Consider the following 21,881-nt stretch of genomic DNA (forward strand, 5'->3'; position numbering starts at 1 on the left):
GCAGATCTGTTTAAAGGGCCCCCCAAGCGCCTTCAGGGAAGCCCCCTGAAGGCGCGCGGGGGCCCCTTTAAACAAGCCCCTCTGCGCTGTCTGCGCAGGCAGCGCAGAGGGTTTCCAGACCCCCCCAGCCCTGCCAGGACTCCCGGCAGGGCTGGCAGGGGGCTGGCAAGCGCAGAGGGTCTTGCCAGCCCCCTGCCAGCCCTGCCGGGAGTCCCAGCAGGGCTGGGGGGGGGGCTTTAAATAGATCTGTGCCTCCCAGCCGGGAGGCGCAGATCTATTTAAAGGGCCCACAGCGCGCCTCCAGGGAAGCTCCCTGGAGGCGCGCGTGTGTGTGTGTGGGGGGGAAACAGATGTGTGCCTCCCGGCCGGGAGGCTTTAAATAGATCTGTGCCTCCCGGCCGGGAGGCACAGATCTATTTAAAGCCACGGAAAGACATTCCTGAAAAAGCTGGATTTTTATCCTGCTTTTTCAGGAATGGCAAATCCGGCTTTGCCAACCTCCCGGATTTTTCTGACTCAGTAAACCTGAACCCAAGTTTTACAAAATTTTCATTTATTCAGTATTTTTCAGGTTCGGTTTTTACCGAATCAACAGCCCTAGTTTTCACCCTAGATTTGGCATAATTCACAATCAGGGCCAACTGTTGGAGGGTTTCAAGGACTATAGCCACCTGGTCCGAAAGAGCTGTAAAGGAATCCCCCACCAGCAGCTAGTCGTCAAGGTAGGGAAGACTGTGCACCCTTGTACTGTTAGATGGGCAGCCACCTCTAATACACATTTAGAGAACACCCTAGATGCAGTGGAAAGGCCAAAGGGCAGCACAGCGTATTGGTAGTGCTGGCCATTGCATGAAAACCTTAAATAGTTTCTACAGTGAGGGTGTATGGATACATGGAAATATGCATCCTTAAGATCAAGGACCGCAAACCAAGATCCCATCTGCAGGAGAGGCAGAATTTCGGGGGTGGACAGCATCCAAAAGGTGCGAGACATGAAGTGTTTATTCAAGGCTCTCAGGTCAAGGATGAGCCATTTCCCACGATCTTTCTTGTCTACCAGAAAGTAGCATGAGTAGAAACCATGTTATACCTTAGACATGGGCACTTTCACAATGGCACCCTTTTCAAGGAGAAATTCTACCTCAGTGCACAGCTGAGGTGGGTCTGTCTTCTGAGGGGGAGAGGCGAACCATACAGAGGAACAGTGTAGAATAAAAAAAAATGTTTTTAATTATGGACAAAACCCAGTCATCATGAGAAATGAAACACCAATTAACATATAATGCAGTCAACCTTTCAAAGAAAGTAACACCAGCAGGTATAACAAGGTTGGTCAGACATGCCAAGACCTTCATGTTGTAGGAAGAGTGGTACAGGGACTGACCCCTTCTCCTTCCCCTTTGTTTAGGTTGGTACCTTTTAGCCTGCTGCTGGAGGTAAAAGGGCTTGTACTGCCCCTGTTGGAGGTAGCTGTATAGCTGGTAATGAAAATTAGGCCTGCTCTGATAGCTCTGTTGCCTATAGGGGTATCTCTGTTTAAAGGAGGTGGATGGTGTGGCCTGGGTAAAGCCTTTGCAGTGATCCAGTCCTTACGGATGTTGTCCATTCACTCATCCATTTTATCATTAAACAATGCCTTTCCTTTGAAGGGCATGACTTCAGTGGATGCCTTGGGGTGGGGTGTGGTAGAGGAATTGGGTCTCCACCTGAGTAATCTTGTAAAGATTTTCAATCGTTTTGACCGATGGGACATTAGAGGCAGGCTTAGCCCATAGGGTATCAGCGATTTGAAGGATGCCTTTAACCCAGGGAAACTGTACCAGGCCCGATCGGGGGGGGGGGGAGGACACCAATAATGGGATCATCTGGTACCAGGTCCGAGGGGGCAATCTCCAACCCGAGAGCCATAGCCAAGCGATTGAGCATGTCGGAATATAACTTTGTGTCCTCAGTGGGGGATACTGGGGATGGATCCCCCATGATGGCATCAGGGGGTGGAATGGAGGCAAATTCACACTCAGAATACCTCTCCTCTGACTCAGACTGTGAGTCGAGGGTTGGTTCCGGATGTTTTGGCTCCATGTTTGAAGTAGAAGGTGGGCACTTCAGCTCCATGGTCGAAGTCAAAGGCAAGTCCTTCTGCCATTGTTGCAGTGGACAGTTTTGCGGGTAGAAACAACATGGGTCTTCTTGACCCCAATGGTGGTGGTCCACCTGACAGCAGCCCGATGGAGGATGTGGTCCCCATTGTGGGTAGCCATGATTGACGTCGTAGTCACCCAGTTCTGGAGATGGCTCATGATGCAAGTCCTTGCCTTAAGCCCCATCAACGTCTTCAGCATCAGAATGGTCCAGCAGGACCTCCACCACATCATTTTCCGACAATGAGAACATCCTTGATAGAGAGGGAGTCTTAGGCTTGTCCATAGTCAGTGTCTCCCAACCTTGATGCCAACATCAAGATGACAAAGAAGAGTGTTCCCATGTTTGAACCTCCAAATGAGGTGACCAGAGTCATGACCTGGACTTGTGTTCTCCCTGAGTCGATGTTGAAAGGAAGTTGAGAATAGGAAACTCTATCAGAATAGTTAGTTGTTCGGTCTATGCAGCAGGTATGGAACCAATGCTCGGAACCGATGAATATTTTGGGCTCAGACTGATATTTAACCTGATCGGTGTTGTATGCGGGACATCATCATGGGTCACACATTTCACCCCCTTAGGAGGAGATGACTTGTGACTCCGAGGGGTCAAAATCGAAGACTGCTTCGGAGGCGAGGTTGCCTTCAAAGTCGATGGGGCCAACAATCCACATTTAGCAGATTTAGAGCCAAATTTTTGAGTGCTTTGAAAAGGAGGAGTTCTTCTTTTTGGACGATTCTGCGGGAGGTTCGGAGCCCGCTTTCTTTGAGCCCAAAGAAGCCAACTTCACTGCATGGGACTGCGGTGAAGACATGGACATGGTGGAAGGGGATTTCACCTTTTGGGGTCCCAATTCCAATGGGAGCTTCAAAGTTCGTTCCCACAATGCGGCTTTTAGCCTCAAATCATGACCTTGGTGAGATTTGGGGGTAAAGAGGGCACAGGGCTGGCAAGTAGAAGGGATGTGGCCCTCCCCCAGGCAGAGAAGAAGACAATAATCATGGTCGTCAGTCTTCACCATTTTTGTCCCACAAGACTTACACTTTTTGAAAAGTGCCATCTTAGAAGAGGGACTGGGAAAACAACGAGGAACTGAAGATTTATCGAAGAAATCAGGTGAAAACTCAGATGAAGCAATCCAAGCGTCCTCAATCCGTGGCAGCAGAAAGAGAACTGAGGGAAGGATGCTCCCCATCCCTCTGTCACATGTTTGAAAGGGCGGGAAGAACTGTTGGTGGAAGGGAGGGGGGAGCAATCCTTGTTGCTGGGCTAATTTCAGAAGCTTTCCAATTAGAGCTCTGTGGCTGGGCCTGCATATGCGCAGCTCCCCATGTGGGACTGCAAGGAGGCCACTAAGATGAACAAAATGATTTTGTAGCCCTTGAATAGTTTAAAGGATTGTTGGGGACTTCTTGTGCACTGAAAGGTACTCCTTGGTACTTGACAAATGGTCAACATATAACTACATGTCAAATCTGAATACTTTGGGATCCAGGAACATTCACTTGGCATGGTGCTAATATAAATAGAGTCATAAACATATGCTGCAAATATAAAATGCTGAGAAAGTTGTGAAAGAAGGTATGACTGATAAAAAATATGTGGAGAATACTGGAAATAATCCTAAATTGTTTGTCCCAGCAAAGAGCTGGCATGTGGAAGGAAATGTATGTGGGCAGTTAAAAAAGTTTGACTACCATTTTAGGAACCAGAAAAAGAAACTTGTATCATGTTATTATCTTTCATGGCACTTTCTGATGCCTTTTTATTGTAAAATGCCTCATTTTTTTCTATATTTATTGCATTTGAAAGTTTAACATATTGCAAAAATAATTTGACCCTTCCCCATTCTCTCACTCTACCTTCTAACATACTGCTAACGCACAGAACATTTGGACTATCCATCGGAAGCAGGGCTGAAGGCAACGGTAAGCCACATGTTCCCTCCACCAGGTACACAAATTCCCCAATCTGAAAAACAGGAACATAAGCATTTCAATTTTGAAGGCAATTCATGCAGAACAAATTAGAAGCTTCTCAGAGTATAAACAAACAAAAATCCATTATAGTAATACCAAAGTTTGATTCACAAGGATATTTCTTGCATTTCTTGCATTTGAAAGTGTTTATTTTAAAGTCTCTTAAATAAAGTACAGTGGAGATACTACGTAAAATAACTATGGTAATTCAACTTGGCGGGTGGAGGGGGGGAGCCAAACACATCTATGCACTGAAGAATCTGATTGCCATTAACTCATGTGCCCTTTAGACGTTACAGCAGATTTTTCTGCGAGTTCCCTCCATAGTACTTCTGTAACACTTAAAAGCCAATCACGTATGTCCTTACCATGCAGTTATCCTCCAACTGTAATAAGAAGTCACAAGGGCCCATGGCATTGGCCATTCCTAAATGGTGGTAGGTCTTTAAAAACTACACCAGTGTTGTACAATGAACTCACTAAAAAGCAATGCTGCAATAACAAAAGGTAATTCTAGACTAAGCAGAATTACTCTGGGCTATTGCATGACGGGGCTTTCCTACTTAGAGACGTAGACACAGAGTTGGAAGGGACCGCCAAGGTCATCTAGAGAATCATAGAATCATAGAGTTGGAAGGGACCACCAGGGCCATCAAGTCCAACCCCCTGCACAATGCAGGAAATTCACAACTACCCCCCCCTCCACACCCCTAGTGACCAGAAGATGGCCAAGATGCCCTCCCTCTCATCATCTGCCTAAGGTCACAGAATCAGCATTGCTGACAGATGGCCATCTAACCTCTTCTTAAAAACCTCCAGGGAAGGAGAGCATACCAACTCCTGAGGAAGCCTGTTCCACTGAGGAATCGCTCTGTTAGAAAATTCTTCCTAATGTCTAGACGGAAACTCTTTTGATTTAATTTCAACCCATTGGTTCTGGTCTGACCTTCTTGGGCAACAGAAAACAACTCGGCACCCTTTAGTCCAACCCCATGCACAATACAGGAAATTCACAACTCCCTTCCCCCCACACACCCCAGTGACTCCTGCTATATGACCAGAAAATGGCAAAAAAACAACATCAACCCTGCAGGATCCCTGGCCAATCTGGCCTGGAGGGAAATGGCTTCCTGACCCCAAAGTGGCGACCAGCATTGCCCTGGGCACATCAGAAAGGGCCACAAGAGCCAAGCACTGACACAGCCCTTCCTGCCCTCCCTCTCATGATGTGCCTAAGTTATGAAAGATGCCTCAGACACTCTTTCCTACCATGAATAAATGCATTCCTATTATTCTTGCCATCTCCATGGCAATTTAAAACAAGTGTGGAAGTATTTATTTACTTCATTTATACACCACATTTCCCCCTGTGTGGACTCACATTGTTCTCCTCTCTTCCATTTTATTCTCACAACAACCCTGCAAGTAGGTTAAACTGAGACTGTGTGACTTGTCTAACTATGCCAGGCACATTCTATACAAAGGTTTCATTTTGTAAAGTACATGAAATTCATTATTCAATTAATTCTTTACAACAAATATTTCAACATAGACATTCATAACAGTGGTTTGTGTAAATTCTGCCTGCTATTATTATTATAAACAATTTAGAGTATTCATGATTATAATGTACTTGTAGAACTCATTAATTAACCAGTGGGTTTTATTATCCCCAGCCAAATGAGCCATACCTACAGCATCTATTTTACTGTCCGATTTTGTGTTTAAGACACATTTATAATCTCGATTACATTTTTGTGGGCCTTGTAGGTCAAAGGTTCCCCTTTGAGTTGCTGTGTATGAATTTTTGTTCTCTTTTAATTCTATACTTAAAAAAATAGTATCTGGCCACTTTATTCTTCATTCCTGTTCATATCAATAAAATATTTAAAAGCCTGATTATTCAGAAATTTGCTTGTTTCCATTTATTAAAATGTAAGAGGAGCTTTTGCACCATCTGAAGTTTCCAAACAGTCTTCAAATGCAGTCCAGCATAGAATGGATCACAGCACCTAACTTGGATGATATCGGAAAGCTAATTGTGACCAAATCTCACATCTAAAAGATGGTCAAAGGAGCTACAAGCTACAAAAGAGAACAGCACTTTGGTCTGTAGACACAGATCTAATACGCCAAAAATGTGAACTTGCTGCTTCACAACTCCATTCAGTCAGTCGCAAAGGATGCTGCAACTGATGGTACTGAAAGCCCACCCTCCCGGTATTTCAGGAGACTCTATAGTATTGTAGTCCCCAAACTGAAGTGGATCCACTTAATTGACCTCATCCAAGAATGCCTGAAGTTGTACAGCCATCGCCTATTTAAGCACCTTCCCCAAAAAGGGGATATTTGCTACCAGATTATATATGTTTGTGGGGCGCCTTGCTCAGGGTCAGCCTGTCCCCTCTTCCCGCCATCCCTGGGTTGGCCGCGACACACGCCTCCCAGACCTCAGATTCTGAGTCGGTTGCCCCTCCGCCAACTCAGTGGCTGCATGGTTACCTGTAGTGCCAGGTAACAGCTAACGCCTTCTCCTCCTCGGTCTTTGCATGTGTCCGCCTTCCTTCCCCGCCCCACCCCTCCTTCCCTTCCCCCATCATCTATAAATGGTTGGAGCCTTCCCTCAGGCCCCCTTTCCCAATCCCCGGCTTTTCCCCGCCTCCCCGCCGCTCAGTTGTTGGGCGGGGAGACCGCGCAGGCGCCACAACCGGCGTTCTTGCGGCGGTGCGGCTGCTGCCCCCACTCTTCGAACCCGGCCTGATTACGGGCATCGCATGGCCCCGCCGCCCTTCTTCCCAGCCCGCCTGCCAGCTGGGAGTCGTCTGCAAGCCTGTGGCCGCATCGGTGCTCCCCAGCTGCTCCCCGGCATCTGGTTCTGATGGCAGCCTCAGCGCTGCTTCCTTGTCTTTGTCCCCTGTCTCTCCGGCCAGCCATGCTTCCCTGGGTCGTCCCTCTCCCCCGGTAAGTGGGCTGAGGACGAGGGGGTTGGTTGGAGTCCCGGAGGCATGGCTAACAGCCACGTCTCAGGACAATGTTCAAATAATTTTGTCTAACAATGGCTTTTTCAGAAGTTTCATGAACATCTAGTTCAAGGTGATTGATACAACCCAATTGTTCAGTGAAGTGGTCACCTACTTCCTGGAACCACACAGGCAACCCCCTTCAACCAAGATGTCATGAACCAAGATAGAATCATAGAGTTGGAAGGGGCCATACAGGCAATCAAGTTCAACTCCCTGCTCAATGCAAGATCAGCCTAAAGCATACATGACAAGCGTTCATTCAGCTGCTGCTTGAAAACGTCCAGTGAGGGGGAGCTCACCACCTCCTTAGGAAGCTGATTCTATTGCTGAACTACTCTTACTGTAAAAAAAATCACCCAAATATCCAGACAGTACCTTTCTGCCTGCAATTTAAACCCATGATTTCAAGTCCTATCTTCTGCTGCAAACAGGAACAGTTCACACCCTTCTCTAAGTGACAACCTTTCAAATACTTAAAGAGAGCAATCATGCACCCCCGCCCCAACCTCCTCTTTTTCCAGATTGAGTATGCCCATGTTCCTCAGCCTTTCCTTGTAGGGCTTAGTTTCCAAGCCCATAATTATCCTCATCGCTGTCCTTTGCACTCGCTCCATTCTATCCCCACCCTTTTTGAAGTGAGGCTCCAGAACTTCAGCTGTGGCCTGACCAATGCGATGTATAGTGGGACTATAACATCTTGCAATTTGATACACCCAAATTGCATTAACCCTTTCTGCCGCTGCATCACATTGACTGCTCATAATTAGCTTACAGTCTACCCATACCCAAAGATCTCGTTCACACACACTGCTACTCAGAAGTATACCCAGAGGACTGGAGAATGGCTATTTATTTAAAAGGTTCTAGGGGGGACCCAGGAAATTACAGGCAAGCTAGCATAACGTCTGTTCCGGGTAAATTGATAGAAAGCATTATTACAGATAGAATTGTCAAGCATATAGAAGGGCAAACCCTGCTGAGCAAAACCCAACATGGCTTCTGTAAAGGTAGGTCTCGTCGCACTAACCTATTAGGGTTTTTTGAAAGTGTCAATAAGCATGTGGATGGGAATGAGCCTGTGGACATTGTGTATTTGGATTTCCAAAAGGCTTTTGACAAAGTCCCCCAGCAAAGATTGCTAAGCAAACTTCATAGTCATGGGATAAGAGGACAAATCCTCTTATGTATTGAGAGCTGGCTAAAAAAATAGGAAGCAGAGAGTAGGAATCAATGGCCAATTCTCCCAATGGAGGGATATGAGAAGTGGGATCCCTCAAGGATCTGTGTTGGGACCGATGCTTTTCAACCTGTTCATCAATGAACAAAACAAAATTGGACTGTGAAGAGTTCCTTCAAACTGGAGGAATGGGTATTAAAATGGCAAACAAGATTCAATGTGAACAAGTGTAAAGTGATACACATGGGGCAACTTCACGTATACACAGATGGGTTCTGTGCTGGCAGCAACAAACCAAGAAAGGGATCTTGGGGTGGTAGTAGATCACTCGATGAAGATGTCAATCCAGTGTGTGGCTGCTGTGAAAAAGGCAAATTCCATTCTAGCCATAATTAGACAAGGAATAAAGAATAAAACTGCTGCTATCATACTGCCCTTGTACAAATCAATCCTGCTAAATAACAAGTCTGCATCCTCAGGCCACAGCAAACTGGAAATGTAGCAAAGTACTAATATGACACCACAAGTCTGGAAGGAAAACTACGATCCAGTTAGAATGAAAATTAGAAATAAAATGTATTATGGAGAATAATACAAATATCAGGGCTTTCTGACATTTCCTGATTAAGAGAGACAGGTCCAACTTAAAGAGTTCTTGACTACTTTCTTACCATATGGTGGTGGTGTGTATTTTTAGACCATAGAAGATTATTTGATGATGACAACCACAGAAGGGTATGTAAGACTGTTACAGCTATTATTAAAGGACACAGACGGAGCAAGGAAAGGTACCAACCAGTTACACTACTACTGAAAGTTTACCTTCATTTCCTGTGTGTTAATCATTCTCCTTACTTTTTACATTACCAGAACCTGGGCAGGGCACATTTGGAGACTGTCTCTAGATCTCGCTCAGCTATTTTAAACCTCCTGTAGATTAGTTTCATTGAGTACTTTCCAGTCTTACATGAGAGAATGAAGTTATCATCTCTATATTTTACGCTCATTCTTATAGTTTACATAATTCAGTAATTTCCTCTTAGCCTATTTTATCTCATTATTTATCAACAAAAAACACAGTGCCCTAAATTATCGTTTTACGAAGGCATCACATGGCCAAAATAATTCTGCTCACCTGCTTATTGATGAAAATTATAGCACAATAACGTTTTCCCATATTAAAAGGCAGATAGTGGAGGTGCAGGTTGGTAGAACTTTCTCCTTCCAGGTACACTACATTCACTGGACTGAAGAACTCTTGTAAGCAGATGGATTTATTAGCTGCCAGAAGATAATTAAAAGGTTTATATGCAGTAGAGGAGGATTGTTCATTTTATACATTTTGTAAGCTAATCAGGTTGTTCAGATGAAATCAGAACAAAAGGATACACAGAGGAAACAGCTCCCTCAGAATATATTTGAAGTAGATCTAAGACTCAGCCAAAAGATATGATAGGTTTAGAAACAGTACTTCAAATGCAGAAAATTGATATTCATAGTTCTAGTTTTCCATCCTCCCTACCACCACCACCCCTCCTCCTCACTATTATATTACAACTCTCCTGATAGAAAAACTTTAATGGGGTTAAAGCTACAATGGCAGAAGCAGTCTATTATCAAAATGATTAGCTCTTGTTTGAAAAACATAAGCCACAAAACCAGGATAACCACTGTCCACCTACTTGAGGGATTCTCCAGATACATAGGAAAACATGCACTTGTAAATTAACAAAAGGAGGGTAGACAAAAACTGCCAGATGGAGACAAAATATGCCCCAAAAGAGAGAGATTTTTGAGAACAGCGGAGTGTTAGTTAAAGGTAAAAAAGGGGGTGTTGGTAATTAATTTGGTCATGTTTCCAAAAAACGTATAGAATCCTGGATGTGAAAAAATTTCTTACACTCCAACTGTAAAGTTGCTGACCCTCCCTTAGTATTCAAAAAGCAGTAAAACTAAGCTACCCGCAGAGAAGATAGGCATTTCTATTTGGGGTCCCCAAGTATCCAGAAAAATATTACTTTACAAATTAACCTAGACTCTTAAATATGGCCTGATGGGGACAGAATATACTCCAGGGGCCATGGAATGCTGAGAAACAGTTTACAGGGAGGGAGGAGAGATGCACCTTCCCAAGCCACTGAAGAGCTGTTGGGGCGGGAGTTCCAAATATGTTTCCCCTCCTGTGACTTCTAGCAGGTCCCCAGCCTGTAACTCTGATTATTCAATATTTTAAAATTATTTAATGGTTAGGCAGGATCATTCACAGAAATTTTGCACGTGGCCAAGAAAACTAATGTTTCCATCAGTGCTGGCCTCCTTAAGCCCCCTTCTTTTATTGTTGGTTACCAATTTTGTATGGGGGGGCTAGACTGCCTTGTTATGTTATGCGGCGGTGGCTACTCTCTAGTGACGAGCGCTATCTTTGGAATTTTAACTATTGTTGTTTTTAGAATTTTTAAATGTATAGTTATTGGATTTTGTATTTATGGTTTTAGTGTATTTGTACATTGACTTGCTGGTAGCCACCCTGAGCCCAGCTATGGCTGAGTCTGGGAAGAAAGCAGGGGAAAATCTAATCAATTAATTAATTATGAAATAACTTGTAACATTGGAATGAAACATAATTGACAAAAGTACTTACAGGAATCGGTGTCATCCTGCTGTTTGTAAAATCCTTCTATGCCTATCACATTGCATGTACTATTCAAAATGCCATTTTCAGAACTAAGAAAAATAAAAATAAAGGTGATATATTCAAATCTCACAATTTGATTCATATTTCTTTGACATAATGCAGTAGTGTAATCCAGAATGTTGAGACAATACATAGGATTACACAGACTTGGAACTAAATACAGAGGGTATTTTTTTCTACACAAAAACTTCATTATATCATTTTTGAAATTAGTGCTTACATTAAGCTTATTGTTTCAAAAATCGTATCCAGATAGCATTGAAAGGGGGCATGATAAACACACAGCAAACAGTATACATGTGATTACTATATTAAAGTAATAATCATTGCTGGCTCTGTACCATCATTACAACACCTTAACAAGCCTGCTGTTTAACCCAACTTTGATAAGCCTGCAGGCTGTGCTGATGATGTCAACTCCCTCCTCCCTAAAATAATTTTCTTCTGAGTCTAATCTGGTTGCCTGAATCTCCAACCCCATGATGCTTGCTTTGTGACTGATCTACTTGACAGCAGCTAATGCAGTATCCACTTCTCAGAAAGTGTTATTCACTATTTTATCCAGGGAGTAATATATTTATTTCGTGGGCTAGGGAGTCTACTTGATCCGGACAAAATCGGTATTTGCGTTCTTCTGTAATAATGTTATTGTATCTCCCTGACATCTCAGATGAGTTTAAGGTATTACACCTTGCCAATAAGAAAGCTTGTCTAAATTTACGGATTTCTAACCAAGTGGAAATAGTCTGGCAAGGAAAAGGTTCTGTTAAAGGGTATCTGGAAGAAGTGAGGTGAACATTTACGATTTGGACCCTTAAACACTAAGGACCAATCTTCCTTTAAGATCTTTTTTGTAATTGTTTACAGCTTGCTTTCTGAATATGATCCCTTGCAGCTTTCAATTATTCTATTGGAAGGGAAAATCTTTTGTCTAACCTACTAGTCCAGGTGGACACAGAGATATCTGAGACATATCAACTGAAACATATCAGTAGCTGTTGATGACTCAAAAAGGGAGTACCGAAATTTAATGACAGATTGATATACAATAGATGATAGGTTTGGAGGAGATACATTGTGGAATACCCAGCAAGTTTCTAAAAAAAATTACTTGAAGACTATCAAGATGTTCTATATGGCCAGTGTACCACGCTGGAGCAGCATATCTAACAATCGAATGTATGATTGCTCTATATAGGATCATAAAGGCTGGTACAAATTGCCTTCCTTTGCAAAAATAGATTTTTTTAAAGGAAGATAAAGGAGGAATTTAACTTTTGCATTAACATATCCATTCCTTTCCTTTATTTCAAGCTCATCTGACCTAAGATCTTGAGGGCAACATACATAAGATAAAAACAAATTTACAACAGTATAGAATGTTAAAATATTATAGACAATATAACTTTAAAATCTTGGGATTCATAATTTATTTTAAAATTACAACTATAACAATAAATCAATAGATTAAAAGGGATAGCGGTATAAACAGTACATTGATAATATCTCTGTTTGGCACATAATTTAACTTTACTGTGTCTTTAAAGACAGTACTATTGTCAAATATTTGGCGACACCTCTAGTTAATTCTGGGTCTGAGTCTCCCATCAGTATTGAAACCACCAGGGGTCAGCAGGAAGATGATGTTTTGATAGAATAGGAGCTATCCAGAGGGCCCTGGGTACAGACCACTGATCACAAAATAATAGAAGGTGATCAATCATCTTGTTTGCTCCTAATGCACAAGCATATGAATATTCAAGTCCCAAGAAAGCTTGTGCATAAACATGACCCCGAGGTACTTAAAATTTCTTACTATCTCTATAACTGCCCTGCAGGGATAAGAAATGCGCCCTTTTAAGTTTATAGTGAAGATTAAAACCTTAGTTTTATCAAAATTTATTTCTAAGTATTCTCTAGTGCAATAATCATAAACCTTATTTAATTTTTTCACTATACCTATGAGTGTACAGGATAAGAATACTCGATCGTCCTAAATATTAATATATAGACGGCATTTATAAGCCATAAAATATTGAGGAAAACAATTTAGAAGGATTGAAAACTCATCATGGATTGGTAAAATGTATATATTAGGTTCAAGGTGTGGTTGTTTTGTACATAAATAAACTTTAAATCTGGATTTTAATGTCAAGTACAGAATAAGAATATTTATGTATAATGGACATGATCCAATCCTGATTAAGCACTTTGTATCCACTGGTTTCAATGGGAGAGGTAAGTGTAAGTTCCTATTAAAATCGGTGTTACTGTTGCTTAATATGAAATGGAAAATGTCAATATTGGTAGATATCTTGTATTCTGCAAGCATTGAAGTATTACTGGGTTGGTTGCCTTATTTTTCTTGCATTTAATCCATTTCCCTCAGTTTGGAAGCTAATTTGCATGGATATCATGCTATGCGCCCCAGATACAAAGGGAGCCCCCAGACTTTGAGGCACCAGCCTGTCAATTGGCTCTTTCCACTAGTCCTCAGCAACGCTGAACTTCTGAACCTGAAAACCGATGGGACAGCTTGGCTCACAAATGCCTGGAAAATGGGGGTGGCCCCTTTGCAGGCCCATAAAATTGGACCCCCCGTCCCAACTTTCACCAAACTCTGGTGTCCATCTAAGGAAAGTCCCTTGCAGCTATGCTGTAAATTTGGTGACTCTACCTCCAAACATTTCCCCCCCAGGAGCTTTAAAAAAAAATCCCTATAATGGATTTTTTTCGGTAAACTTGGAAATAAAGCCAAAATACCTACCGGTATGGGTAATAGGTTTACCTTTAAAAAAAAATCAGGCCCAATAAACCTGAACCCAAAATTTACCCGTTTTTTTTTTTTTTTTTTTTTGCAAGACCTTAGTTTTTCATAGTAACAAACATTGATGGTCACACAATTTCCTCATACAATAGTAAGCAATTATGTATCAAAGCACTGATACATAGCAAAGTTATTTATTGCACAAATGATAGACAATTACCAGGGAAGCTCAACAAGGAGAAGTAACTATATGATTCTAAATATGCTTACTCAGAAGGAATATACACTTAGTTCACAGAACTTGCACCCATATTAAAATACAATCCTGCACACAGTTACTCCCACTGAAGTCAATGGGAGCTATGTAGTCTGGGTGTAATATAACAACCCAACTGATGAATGATTACTGGAAAGTAAGTTATTCTCCATTCTGGTGTAATGTTGTCATCTGTAGTAATCTCCATGAAGAAAAACATTCAGCACAATCCTATGCAGCATTACTCCAGTCTAAGTAATGAGTTTAGTCTGGAGTAACTCTGCATAGGATTGCACTGTCCATTTCTGTTATGGGCAAAATACACTAGAGGGGGCTGCATCTTTACACAGAGGGGAACTAAATTCATCCTGATTTCTGAAATTGGGGTAATGGGTGTTACACGTATACACAAACATCCACATTCACCCTGCAGGAGTCATATTCTCTCTCTCTCTCTCTCTCTCTCCCCCTCCCTCCCTCCCTAATTTAAAACTTCCAATATTGCTAAGGTTACCTGGTGCCCGCTAATGGTGGGCAAACTCCTGGTAATTGCTGCCAATGCCCACCAACAGTCATCTGGTTGGCAGGTGGAAGCAGGCTGGCAAAATGGGGGGGGGGAATCTGCACCACCATGCAATGACATCATTTCCAGCGCAAGTCGGAAGTGCTGGCATTGCACCAGTATTATTCTGTAGGACTCACCCAGAAACTGGGGCAAGTGCTAGAACGTTATGACGACCCCCCTCCTCCTATCTTCCAGTAATCAGTTTTTGTGCTGAGGGAGAGAGAAGAATCACCTACTTGCTGTTTGCCAGAATGTGTTATATGGAGATTATTTTTCTCCTTCTTTGTCCCCTTTACCTTTGTTTACCTCAGAAGAGAAATGAAACACCAGAGGCTTTTTGTAGTTATTCATTCCTTAAGATTTTTGTTCACAAACTTAGTTCTGTTCCCCAGAACTCCTACAGATGTTGTTGCATAGTCTCTGCCACCTAGCTAATCAGGGAAGGGCAAGACCATTCAATCTCTATACCCCAGAGAAATGTAGAAGTATGGAGATTTACCTAAATCTCTCCATTCGCACTACTGAACTACCCCACACCAGTGGCAGTAATCCCTTCATACTACCCTGTAACTGGAATAGCTCCTTCCCAGAGACTAATCCCTCTTTGTGACCTGAGGAAAGGGCCCTTTTCCTCCCAGTCTCAGTCCTGTCACTCCACAGCTGGGAGCAAGGAGTGACAACTCCACTCTTTGTCTCTCAGCTTCTACTGAAGATTAACCCTTTGTCCGTCACAAACATCATCCTGGTGCAATGGCAGTGCTTCTTGGTCTGGCCAGAAGTGACATCATTGTGTATTACCATTATCATAATGTAATAATTTGTTCTGATTAAATAAAATATATAGCAAATCACAGATCATGGAATTACTACTCAATAAGTTTTAAAATTTACCTTTTCATTTTACCTTGCTTTATCTGGCTGACTTGATTTAACTGCTCAGGCTCAGTTATGCAGCTTGTGGATTCAACTAAAATAACACTACAAAGCATTGCAAATTTAGTAAAAAAATTCTTCATGTAATAAAAATTTAAGAAATAAACAAACCAGAAACATATATCATTTATTCAAATTTTCTGAAATTAGAAATATCATCCCAAAGTGCCAGAGCAGATACTACTTCTAAAACAGTCTTGATTTTCTTGTAATATGTATTTATTGCTCAAACCTGTAATTGGCAGTTATCTGAAGAAGCCATATATTTATTCAACAAGTATATAAAAATAGGCAGTCTCATTGATCGGCCTTAAATCTAAAATCTGAGATTTCAGTCCCTCAAAGGTAAATAAAGGAAGTCTACAGCCAAGAAATGTGGAAAAAACAAAAGTGAATGCTAAGGAAATGTTCAATTATATTTTGGAGTACAAAATCACACAAGACAACGGAGAATTTGGACACATATAAATAAAAATATAATACATGCATGATGAAGTCTGAAAAGCAATTCATTTGTTTTTAGATCAGGACATTTTTTCAACCAGTCTGGTAAATTAATTTAAAGAAGAACACAAAATTATAGGAATTAGTATTTTTGGACTACTGGACTAATAAAATCATTTTACACAATTTCTTACCTGAATGAACCACTGATTTTGAAAGGACTAGCAACTTGCAGAATAACTGTCTTCAGTTCATAACATGGAGATCTACATTTTAATAAACCCTGTAAGTTTAAAAAAAAAGTGCTAAGTCTGGGGAAATTCAGCTTAAAGCTTTGGGGTGTTGTTTTTGGGAATCTCTGCTTCTTTTTAGTGCCAATTTTTTAAGAAAGAAAGAAAGAAAGAAAGAAAGAAAGAAAGAAAGAAAGAAAGAAAGAAAGAAAGAAAGAAAGAAAGAAAGAAAGAAAGAAAGAAAGAAAGAAAGAAAGAAAGAAAGAAAGAAAGAAAGAAAGAAAGAAAGAAAGAAAGAAACCTACTCATATACAAGTGACCAACAGATGCTTAAAAAAATTATTTGTATGGTTCTTAAAACGAAAAAGGATGAAATTTATTACTTTTACACATTCAAATTAAATTCTCATGAGCATCTAAGGACCCAAGGTTAGTAACAACAGGAGGGATGGTTTCGGGGGAAGGGAAAGAGCCCTGCCAGGCACAGGGGCTGTTGCAATGGTATTCTCAAGGAGGGGGGGGTTGGTTGTTGAGGAATAGGGAGGGGGGAGATCAGAACAATAATTAATAGGATGAAGAAAAAAGACAACATATTTTCCATAATGTATCACTAGTATAACCCTTCTGTAAAATTATCTCAGGAAAATTTCAAATTACAGCAACAAAAAGGATTGGGGAGGTGGATTTACAGGCAAGGGAAGGGGAACATGGTCAAAAGGTGAATTACACTGAAAAACGAACCAAAGCTGGATGAGAGACTGAAATGAAGCATAGATAAACTATGCATAGTGGATTAAAACTATTGACAAGAAGTCAGGGCAGACATCCTTCAGAGCATCGGTGCAAAAGATGCAGCCTAGCAGAGCTATGTTGTGCAGCCTCCAGTCCCATCCCATGAGGCAGGAGGAGCAAGCACAATATAATTTCAACCCCTCCATCTCATCTAATCTGGGTTTCAGTGTCCCAAGTATATAAGCAATAACATTCATGGAAGAGTACTGGTAATACACTAGTATTACTGTATTTGCTTTTTCAACAGGGAATCAGCCTCTGTTAGTAGCATCTATTTTAGGCGTCTGTGCTTTTGAGAAGCCAGTGTAGTGTAATAGTAACAGTATTGGACTAGGATCTGGCAGACTTGGGTTCAAATCCCTCCACTGGCATGAAGCTTGCTAAGGGCCAAACTAAATACTAAGCAGTTAGCACTATGATCAAGGCAGCCTCCCTCACTTGCAATTAACCCTGTGAGCTCCAACCATCTCCCCAGATCTTCTGGAACCTCCACATCCAGAGCACTCCAACCCCCCCCCCCCAACTTACATGCTGCTGCCTTTCCCTGGAAAGATAGCAGAGAACAGCAAGCCAATTGTGAGCATTACTGCCACTTAGCTCTGATCCTTCCCCTTCTTAAAGGCATAACACCAATAAGCCCAACCTAACAGACCCAAAGGAAGCAAAAATGGAGGGAGGGGGGAGAGAGAGGTTATCTGCCCTGTGAGTCTACTTGCAGGGTGGGAGCAGGATGCATTGGTCAGCAGGTGGGTCAGACACTATGCCAGAAAATGGACATTAAGAACTGATTGTAATTGATGGTCAGCCCATTCCTAAGGGGTGGGGTCATGGTGGCTGGGAGCAGCGCAGCTGCGCCATCTCCACAGAGGCTTCCCGATAAAGGTGAGAAACCCAACTCAAAAATAAAAAAAATGAAAAATAGCTCCATTGCCTTTAGTGAAGGTACGCCAGCAAAACAGCTGGCGTAGTAAAGCTGCAGAGTGAAGAGGCATTCCCCTGGGTGAAAGAGGTTAGGAAGCTGCCTAAAGGCTGCTACGCCACCAGGAACACTCCGGGAACACCTCCCAGGATGCCAGCGTGGGGAGCTCCTCTGGTGCAATGCCAGCAGGGAGGCTCCACCACCATCCCAACACTACGCTGCCAAGTTGCTCTCTGGGGCTGGCATAATTGCCTCTGCACCAGTGTTAATGCCCCTTATCATGGCACAAAGGGACACTGCCGCTGGCACGAGGTTACACTGGCTCCTATGGGCATTCGGGGGGCCCTTCAGGATTGCCCAGTACATTTCATTCAGAATTTTTCCATTAAATCTACAATACTTACAGCAGGTTTAATTTGGCTAATCCTGGTTTTCAGGGAAAAGGTCATTGTAGCCCCTCCTACTCCAATTAAAGCCTTTGAAACAAGTAACAATATAGCTTCAGCAGGGGACAGAAAACGGCTAGTAAATTCCACATTTATACTTATTTGGCTCCTAAAGCAGAAAATAGAATAATATATTGTTAAATGATTAATATCAAAGTCATGTAGAAACAACTGTGTTTCAGTATATAACATACTAAGGATCATTTGCCACAAAAAAAGTTTTTTACAAATGAACTATCTGAAATATTTGTATTAAGTATTAATGTAATGTTTGTATTAATGTAATGTTTGTATTAAAATTATTTTAACAGAAGATTATAGGAAAAATGTTTTTCAGTGTGACAAGGTGTTTGTCTGCTCAAAGTAGGTATTTGTTTCAGTGAGGGGATTTGTTTTATTACGTGTCCCTTGCTAAATCATCTTGTGTTTCATATACGGGAAGGAGATGTGAGACAGGTCTGCATTTGACACATGCCTTATATGCTTTAAGTTCTCCGAAACATACTGGGGAAGTAAAAACAATTCCACCCCCTTATCCAGAAAAAATCAAACATTTCAAGTGTAGATCCAGATTCCACAGGAAAGTAACAAATCTGGGACCAACACTAGAAATCCTTCGACCCCTTCCACTTGACACAATTCCTATACAGATTCTGGTAGAGATGGAACTCAGATCCTTTCCTTTTACTTTCCACTTTCCTTTTATCCCTTAGAAGCTCCTTGATCAATTGATCTTGAGCAGCATATGGAACTCAGATCCATCATTATGAAAAATTTTAAATGATCACTGTTGTGTGTGTGTGTATTGTTCTAAAATGTATATTAAGAGGAAATGTTCCGAAAACTCTAGCCATCTGTTATTTTCCATCCAGCTCTGTACCATATAAAATATAGCAGTTGTGATGGCACAAGATTCTGCTTGAGATAAAACAGGTGAAGCCCAGAATATATTCTGGCTGAAAAACAATTATCTATAAAGCGAGTATTGTTATAATTTGTATTATTTTTAAGCACTTCACCTGGATCTTAACTGATAAATCTGATTCAAAAGATTTTCAGAAAGCAAATATTTTCGAATGAATATTATTGTTCCAACATTGATATCATCCATCGATTGTACTGACTCACTCTGTGCAATCTGCCTAGAGTCCGAGTGAGAAAGGCAGACTGTAATGTAAATAAATAAATAAATAATATGAGTCCATGCTGCAAAAGCATGGCTAATATCTTTACCACAGACCTGTCTAAGGACAAATAGAGAGCACGACGGAGAGAGGGAGGGTGGGCCTTTTGCTTGAAGCAGGTAGCTTACTTGAAAAGGTTTTTGTTAATTAAAACTGACCCATTATGTTACATGTCAAAAAATTGCATGCATTCTGTGTTGAATTTTGTCAACTCTGATTGAAAAAGCAAGGATTGTAATAACTAAAATTTAAATGAGACAAAGAGGATTAGCATAGAAAAGAATCACAACAACCTAAGGCAAAGAACATAAGAAAGGCCCTGCTGGACCAGACCAAGGCCCATCAAGTCCAGCAGTCTGTTCACACAGGGGCCAACCAAGTGCCTCCAGGAAGCCCACAAGCAAGACAACTGTAGCAGCATTTATCCTGCCTGTGTTCCACGGCACCCAATATGATAGGCATGCTCCTCTGATACTAGAGAGGATAGGTATGCATCATGACTAGCATCCATTTTTACTAGTAGCCATGAATACCCCTCCTCCTCCATGAACATGTCCACTCCCCTCTTAAAGCCTTCCAAGCTGGCAGCCATCACCACATCCTCGGGCAGGGAGCTGCACAATTTAACTATGAGTTGTATGAAGAAATACTTCCTTTTATCTGTTTTGAATCTCTTACCCTCCAGCTTCAGTACATGATCCCACGTTCTAGTATTATGAGAAGGGGAGAAAAGCTTCTCCCTGTCCAATCTCTCCATACCATGCATAATTTTATAGACCTCTGTCATGTCTCCCCTTAACCACCTTTTTTCCAAGCTAAACAGAACTACCGTATATACTCGTGTATAAGCCGACCCGAGTATAAGCCGAGGCACCTAATTTCACCCCAAAAAATGGGGGAAAATGATTGACTCGTGTATAAGCCGAGGGTGGGAAATGCAGCAGCTACTGGTGAATGTCTAAATAAAAATAGATACCAATAAAATCACATTACTTGAGGCATCAGTAGGTTAAATGTTTTTGAATATTTATTTCAAAGAAAAACAGTAAGTAAGTGGAAAAGAGGGTCAACAAAACCAATATGGTATCAACAATAACGTTAAAAGTGCAAAAACCTTAGCTCAATCAGCAACCAAGCTAAAACACAAGAGTTAAAATCCCTCAAAACTGGATTCCTCCTCATCATCTGTATGTCCAAACAGAGCTTCAGCTGTAGCTGGTGTGAGGGTATCAGCATAGACATTGTCATCTCTGAGTTCACAGTCATCATCATCATCACTGCTGTCGTCCTCATACAAAGCGCAGTCTTCACTGCCATCCATAGCATTACTAATGCCACATTTCTTGAAGGCGCGTTGCACCATGTCCTCTGGAATGTCTTCCCATGCATCACGAACCCACTTTGCTATTAATTCTATGTCGGGCTTCATCAGATTTCCAAATTTTGTCAGTCGGGCTTGACCAGATGACATCCATTCATGCCACATCTTTCGCACACGGTCCTTGAAAGGTTTATTTAAACACACATCTAGGGGCTGCAATACAGATGTAAGCCCACCTGGAATAACAGCCAAAGTAACTTTAGAAGACTTTGCTAATTTTTTTATGTCATCAGATGTGTGGCCTCTGAACATATCCCAAACTAGCAGTGATGGTTTCTTCTTTAAGGCTGCTCCTGGTCGTCCGTTCCAAATTTCTTCAAGCCATTTTTTTGTTCCGTCTTCATCCATCCAGCCTTTAACATGTGCGCGCACTGTAATCCGTGGTGGGAATTTGACCTTTTTAGGCAAGGTCTTTCTTTTGAAAATAATGACAGGGCGCAGCTTAGTTCCGTTAGCTAAACATGACAGAACGACTGTGAAATGGTTTTTTTCATTTCCTGTGGTTCTGAGTAAAATTGTTTTTTCTCCCAAACTTGCCACTGTTCTGTTGCTTGGAAGATCAAAGGTCATAGGTGTTTCATCCATATTCCCAATATCTCCCAGGTCATAGTTATGGATCCTTCTTTGTTTTATGATGAATGAATGGAATGACATCACTTTTTCCTCAAGGTCTTTTGGCAACTTCTGTGATATCTTGGTTCTTTGCCGCAAACATAGGTCAAACCTATTCATGAAGCGGGTACACCATCCAGCTGATGCAACAAAATTTTCAATGCCTGGTGCTTTTAATTTGTCGTCTTTAGCCATTTGAAGGGCACGTAAGCGAATTTCCATGCGTGTTACGCAGTAACCATTTTGACGACGCTCCATAACCCAGTTATGCAATTCAGTCTCTAGAGCCCCAGATGAAGTTGTTAAACCACGTCGAGCTTTTTTTGCCTTTGGAAT

General features: G+C 41.7%; 1 protein-coding gene across 1 annotated transcript in view; it reads right to left on the reverse strand.

Annotated features, from left to right (window-relative positions):
* CFAP47 (cilia and flagella associated protein 47) overlaps positions 1–21,881 on the reverse strand; it is a 380,184-nt gene that overhangs the window by 170,204 nt on the left and 188,099 nt on the right. The window contains exons 44-49 of the mRNA XM_056861810.1: positions 18,327–18,477; positions 16,176–16,264; positions 10,963–11,045; positions 9,457–9,602; positions 4,005–4,113; positions 1,821–2,315 (exon numbers count right to left, since the gene is read on the reverse strand). Of these exons, the coding sequence (XP_056717788.1) occupies positions 1,821–2,315; positions 4,005–4,113; positions 9,457–9,602; positions 10,963–11,045; positions 16,176–16,264; positions 18,327–18,477 (1,073 nt within the window). The remainder of the gene's footprint in view (positions 1–1,820; positions 2,316–4,004; positions 4,114–9,456; positions 9,603–10,962; positions 11,046–16,175; positions 16,265–18,326; positions 18,478–21,881) is intronic.

The sequence above is a fragment of the Euleptes europaea genome, chromosome 16, assembly GCF_029931775.1.
Source record: "Euleptes europaea isolate rEulEur1 chromosome 16, rEulEur1.hap1, whole genome shotgun sequence".
Lineage (NCBI taxonomy): Eukaryota > Metazoa > Chordata > Lepidosauria > Squamata > Sphaerodactylidae > Euleptes > Euleptes europaea.